Genomic DNA, 6,036 nt, shown 5'->3' with positions numbered 1-6,036 from the left:
TATTATAAATTCACTGCCACCACCACTGCTACCACTACTGTCACCACCACCGCTACCACTACTGCCACCACTACTGCCACCACAACCTCCACCATTATGCCACCGCCACTATTACCACCATTACTACCGCTACCACTATTAGCACCACGCCACCTCTACTGCCACCACTATCACTACCACCTACTACAACCACCACCACCATCATGCTACTACTACTACTACCACCATACCACCATCACTACTGCTACCACTATCACCACCACCACGACGCCACCGCCACCACTACCACTGTCGCTGCCGCCACAACTATAATCGCTTTCATCACCATTGTCATTATTTCCATAAATACCGCCCCATCATTTACTACCACTACCATCGCTACCATCCCTACCACCACCACCATCACAATATAAAAATTAAAATATATAATTTAAAAATAATAAATTTTAAACTTGATTTTATATATATTAAATAACTTAAAACAACTTTTCACTTAAAAAATTCAATATTTAATTTTCAGTCATTTTCAATTTTTAACTTTATAAAACAACACCTAATACACACTCTTAAAAAAAAAAATAAAAAAAAAAAAAAAAATAAACTAAGTTTGGAATACTTGTAATGCACGAAGCAAGGTGGGGCATTATATATTTACCACAAATGGTAGATAGCTTAGCAGAGAGGCACGTATGCAACAACAAATATGAATGATTAGTGATTGAACTGGAGAACAACTACATAAAACAAAATGATTAAGCTACCAGTTGACTTGATGATACAAGCCTCACTCATTATCTACCAAAAAAAACAAAAAAAAATACTATTTTACTAATCATAAAAGTTTATCTTGAATTTCATCTTCAAAGTGAATGTGATGCAGATTTAAAATTCTTACGATTTTGACAACACACAAAGAATATAGACCATTAATTCTTTTTCCTACATAATCTTCTAAATAATTTTTCTTGATTTGTAGCCTTACTTTTTATACTTGTGTCCTTGTATTCTGCCTATCTCTACTGAAATACAAAAATGGAGAGGGTCTAACCCTAATCTTTACCATTGAGGCAACACTTTGGTTAACATTTTGTTGAAAACTTGAAGTCTTCAATTTTTTATTTATTTGTTTATTTAGATTTGTTTTGAGAAGTAAGAAAAAAGTTAGTTTATTGACTTATTTGTATCATATTATCTCTTTATTTTTTTTATATATATTTTTTTAAAAAATAAAAAAAATCAATAGACTAATTTTTTTTTTAGTACTTTTCAAAACAGACTGGTGTTCGCGCGTAGGGACGGTTATGGGTGGGGTTTGGGGCGTGGTTATGGTTACATCCAAGTTATAATGGTGGTGAGATGTCAACCCAAAATCAGGAAGTAGTTGGTTATATGTAAACATTATTGTAGGCTATAAGCAACTTTCTCTAATCCAACTAATCATCACCCAATGAGAGTGGGGAAGGGGTCCAATGGGAGAAATTTTTATATGTTATTAGGTATTATGTGATATTACTTTTTATTAATTATAAATGTATAAGCTTCTTATTATTCTCAAATATATAACCTAAATGTAATATATTTTACTGTCAAAATCAATCACAATAATAAAAAGTATGACATGACATATACGGTATCTATATACAAAAATTAATCATCACAATGGGTATCCCTTATCCACCCAATCCTAGCCACTCTCCACTATTTCCTGTATGTGTGTGTTGAAATTCCCTCGAATTTTGGTCACTTATTAGTGACCTTCACGATCTCACCACCTCTCTCTCTCTCTCTCTCTCTCTCTCTCTTCATTCATTACATGACCATTCTTCCTCTGCTTCAACTTCCCCAAACAACCCATCTTTTCCTTTTTCTCTCTTTTTTCTTGGTGTCTTTTATTGTACAGGGGTTATTCTTCATTTACGGCTTTTTGTTTTTCTATCGTTTACTTCTTTCTGGGATTCTTTGACCCCAAGTCTATGCATCTCTCTTTCTCTCTCTCTTCAAATTTCTCACTGTAAAACCTTTTTTTGATTGGGCTTCTTCTCTACATTGGTTTCTTTTCATTTGCTAGATTCCTCCTCCTAGTGTGCATTGTATTTGCCTCTCTGTTCTTTTCCTCTTTGGGTGTTTCTTGTTAGCTCTCTGTTATTCCCTTCTTCATTTGGGTTTATCTTCTCTGTTTTTGGTTGTGCCCTTTCTGTTGAATGGGCTGTTGTTCTTATTGCTGATGTCTTTGGCTGTTGGAGTCGTTTCAAGTTCCAAAACAAGCATGGGTTTTGATGAAAACAAGGGTGATGATAATGGTAAAGAAGACAAATCTACAAAGAGAGAGGGGGGTGGTGATGAAAGAGGAGGAGGAGGAGGAGGAGGAGGAGCAAAGATTGAGAAACAGGTGAGTGGGGTTTCATTATATGATGCAACTGAGGATGATGATGAGGATGAAAGTGATGTTGAAGGGAAGATAGAGTTAGGTCCTCAGTTTACAATTAAGGAACAACTTGAGAAAGATAAGGTTTGTTTGTCTTTCTTTGCATTGGAATTGAGTAGTTGTATATCTTCCTCAGTGTTTTGGTTTTTATTTGAATTGAGTTTGATGTGTGTTTTGTGTTTTTATTTGATATTTGAGAATTTTTAGGATGATGAGAGCTTAAGGAAGTGGAAGGAACAACTTCTTGGGAGTGTGGATGTTAATTCCATTGGAGGTAACAAACCCCACCTTCTTTCTTCTTTTTTTTTCTCTTCAGGAGCTTTGTTTGTTTCTTGGGAAAATGGTGGAAGTAAATTAAAACTTGAATTGACCGCCATGAGATCTGAGTTGGGCTTGCAGGATATATTAGTATCTAAATTGTTCATGTGCTTTATATTTTGTGTATTATGTGCTTTCTTCTTTATGATGAAGTTATTCGGGAAACATTAAAAAAATAAAAAATAAAAATTACATGTCATATTTTCATTATTTCAATTTTATATTGTCAGAGAGTGAGTTTTGACACATTAGTTAGCAATGTTTATTTTTTGGAATATTTTTTTTTTAACCATTGTCAATCCACTCTGAGTTGTGTTTAATTTTACATTAAAAACCTTTTCTTTTCTTTTTTTTATTCTTCTTTTGCTGTCCTTTACTTTCATGTTAGAAATAGTTAAGAAACTCATTTACAAACTGATATTATTTTCCGTTCAAAAAAAAAAAAAAAAAAAAACTGATACTATTTTGAGAGCAAAAAATTTTAATTTTCAACTGAAATTGGGAATCTTGATTGTTGAAACTAAGCGCACAATGATATGATGTTCTCCCTCTCCTCACACAACACACACTCCCGGGTCATAAAAAAAAATAAAAATAAAAATAAAAAAAAGGAAAAAGGAAAAAAAGAGAAGAGGGAATGAAGTTAACCCTACTTATCCTTATCTATAATATATAAAAAAAAAAAAAAGAAAAAAAAGAAAAAAAAACTGATCATTACTTGGATTCTTTTCTGTTTCTCATCAATGGAATCATTCACTTTCCAAAAGGAAAAGTCATTACTTTGTTTGGATAAATAAATATAAAAATTGTTATCATTTGGATTTGCTGAGACTTTTGAATTTAAGGAACAATTCATTGCTTCAACTTTATTTTCAACATTATTTCTTCCACTTCCTCTGCTTCTTCTTCTATTTTTTTTTTAATAATTTTTTTATTCTGCGGTCGTGGCCAATCTTGCTATCTTCTGTATGAATATCAGCTACTTAGAACTATTTTGAGAAGATGGTTATAATCAACTTTTTAGTTAAAAATCGATTAAAAACTGATTATAAGCCGTTTTTTGTGGGAGAGGGAATGGGTTATAATCCCAAAAGACTTAGTAATATGTCTAAATTTCTAAAACTTTGTGAAAGGCAAATTTTCTCATTTCCTCTTCTTTCTTTTCTAGTGTTCCAAATCATTTCAATTAGCAATAGCCATCATTTAAACATGTATCCTGTGAATGACTCTGTTCAATCACACCCTTTTTTTACATGGTAGAAACTCTGGAACCAGACGTAAAGATCTTGAGCCTTGCAATAAAGTCCCCCGGTAGACCTGATATATTTCTTCCGGTCCCCGAATCTGGCAACCCCAAGGGCCTGTGGTTTAGTTTGAAAGAAGGTAGCCGTTACAGCCTCAAGTTCACATTCCAGGTCAACAACAACATAGTCTTAGGCCTCAAATACAAAAACACTGTTTGGAAAACCGGTGTGAAAGGTACTCACTCCTTCACTCCCTCTCTCTTTGAAACAATTCAATGTTGGTTAAAGAAATTGTTTTTTTTTTTTCCCTGATTAATGGATTGTTTCCTTTATATGAAAATCCTTTATATTACAGTGGACAGCACAAAGGAAATGCTTGGAACGTTCAGTCCACAGCTAGAACCTTACATGCACGAAATGCCAGAGGAGACGACCCCGTCTGGCTTTTTTGCTAGGGGAACATATTCAGCTAGAACAAAGGTAAATTCAACTTTTTTTCGTGTTTTCAGAAGCAAAAGACAATAAAATGTTCGAAACCTCCCATTGTTTCCATTTTTTAGCCAAAAATAGTTTTTTTTTTTTTTTTTGTCAATTTAGAAAACAATTTATAACTGTTTTCCTAAAGATGGTTGTTTTTGGAATTTTTTTTCCTGAAAATAGTTTTAGGAACAAGTTTGTGAAACATATTTTTAAATTAGTTTCTGTTTTCTATGTTTCCAAGAACAGAAAAGTTAGAAACAAAATCTCTACCAAACACACACAAGCTTCTATCGTATCATTAATTGTGAATTGAAGAAGTTTTATTAGTTGTTTCTTTGCATGTGCTACAACGACTCATCTTGGTTGCAGGGGGACCATTCTCTGCCATTGATATGAGACAATGAAAATATACGAAGACAAGCTATTTATGTCTCTCTCTGTCTCTATTTTCAATTTTGTTAGCTTCTCTAGTTTTGTGTCTAGGACAGTTGTTTGAAAATGTCATGTGAGGAAAGTAAATACATTGGCCACAACGAATTTAATTCAAATTTATTAATTAAATGGTAACATGTGCAGAAAGGAACATACTTACATGTGAAATTCAAATTTGTGGGCCATTCATAGTATCACAAATTTGATCTTATTAATGCTTTTTTTGTTTTTGTTTTTGTTTTTTTGCTTTACAGTTTGTTGATGATGACAACAAGTGCTACTTGGAGATCAATTACACCTTTGATATCCGGAAGGAATGGCAGCAAAACCGAATTTGACACATTTTCACATTTCATTTCATTTCACTCTCTTAACTATTTGTGCCCAATTGTGGTGGATTTTATGTACATGGAGAAGGGGGTCAGAGCAGCAGCAGCAAAATGTTTATTTGTTGGTTGTGCTCCAATATATTTCAATTTTGCATGTTGAACTTTTCTTCTTTCTTTCTTTCTTTTTTTTTGTTGTTGCTTGTTTATCTTGCTTTTGCGGTTTATGTTCATGTCTGCAAAATCGGATCAAGTGTAAACTCTTCAAAGTTCTATTGTTGTAGTTTGAGGTTGTTAGTTGAAATCTGTTGATTGTATATTAGTATTATTTTTTATTCTTTATTCACTGCAACCTTTACTAAAGTTGCTGAAAGCTGTCTCTTTGGGATGAGTTGCTTTGTTCTCTTCTTTCGTGTTGATTATTCCTTTGAAAATTCACATGGAAATATGGGATTTCAATTCCATCTTATTGGTCTGAAATGGCTTTTGAGTTTGAGCTCATACCATCTAGAGAAGCTAACAAAATAAACATTAGCCACCACCCATATGTTGATGGGTATGTTGATGATTGATAAACAAGATTGGGTATGTTGATGATTATGCTAGATGGTTTCAGTAATGATATCTTGTTTATCAATCATCAACATACCCAATCAAATGATCTGATATAATGGGGCGGAATATGTACAGTGCGGTTCGATGCGATACGATTTGAGCATAAAATTATAACCAAACCGTGATAAATTTGCTATACGTAATCAAAACGCAGTTTGAGCCCTTTCAACCTATTAGTTGATTGAAGAACAGTTAT

General features: G+C 33.3%; 1 protein-coding gene across 2 annotated transcripts; it reads left to right on the top strand.

Annotated features, from left to right (window-relative positions):
• Positions 1-326: 326 nt before the first annotated feature.
• On the top strand, positions 327-5,529 carry LOC114259309 (rho GDP-dissociation inhibitor 1). Of its 2 annotated transcripts, XM_028199321.2 has the most exons (6): positions 1,753-2,509; positions 2,633-2,699; positions 4,004-4,222; positions 4,343-4,467; positions 4,837-4,896; positions 5,154-5,529. In XM_028199321.2, the coding sequence occupies exons 1-5, from the start codon at positions 2,225-2,227 to the stop codon at positions 4,861-4,863; spliced, it is 723 nt and encodes a 240-aa protein (XP_028055122.2). In that variant the 5' UTR covers positions 1,753-2,224; the 3' UTR covers positions 4,864-4,896; positions 5,154-5,529. The 2 variants fall into 2 exon arrangements, with proteins under 2 accessions (XP_028055121.2, XP_028055122.2); XM_028199320.2 differs by lacking the exon at positions 4,837-4,896 and having other exon boundaries at positions 327-2,509.
• The last annotated feature ends 507 nt before the right edge of the window (positions 5,530-6,036 follow it).

Source organism: Camellia sinensis, chromosome 9 (genome assembly GCF_055761805.1).
Source record: "Camellia sinensis isolate YWXY chromosome 9, ASM5576180v1, whole genome shotgun sequence".
In the NCBI taxonomy this organism is placed as follows: Eukaryota; Viridiplantae; Streptophyta; class Magnoliopsida; order Ericales; family Theaceae; genus Camellia; species Camellia sinensis.
This window is presented reverse-complemented; position numbering and strand designations above follow the sequence as displayed.

Bases quoted from the DNA above. Each gene is read 5' to 3' on its own strand.
- LOC114259309 (XM_028199320.2), top strand. From the start codon at position 2,225: ATGTCTTTGGCTGTTGGAGTCGTTTCAAGTTCCAAAACAAGCATGGGT. The intron at 2,700-4,003 runs GTAACAAACCCC...TTTACATGGTAG, and splicing joins GGATGTTAATTCCATTGGAG to AAACTCTGGAACCAGACGTA. The intron at 4,223-4,342 runs GTACTCACTCCT...TTTATATTACAG, and splicing joins TTGGAAAACCGGTGTGAAAG to TGGACAGCACAAAGGAAATG.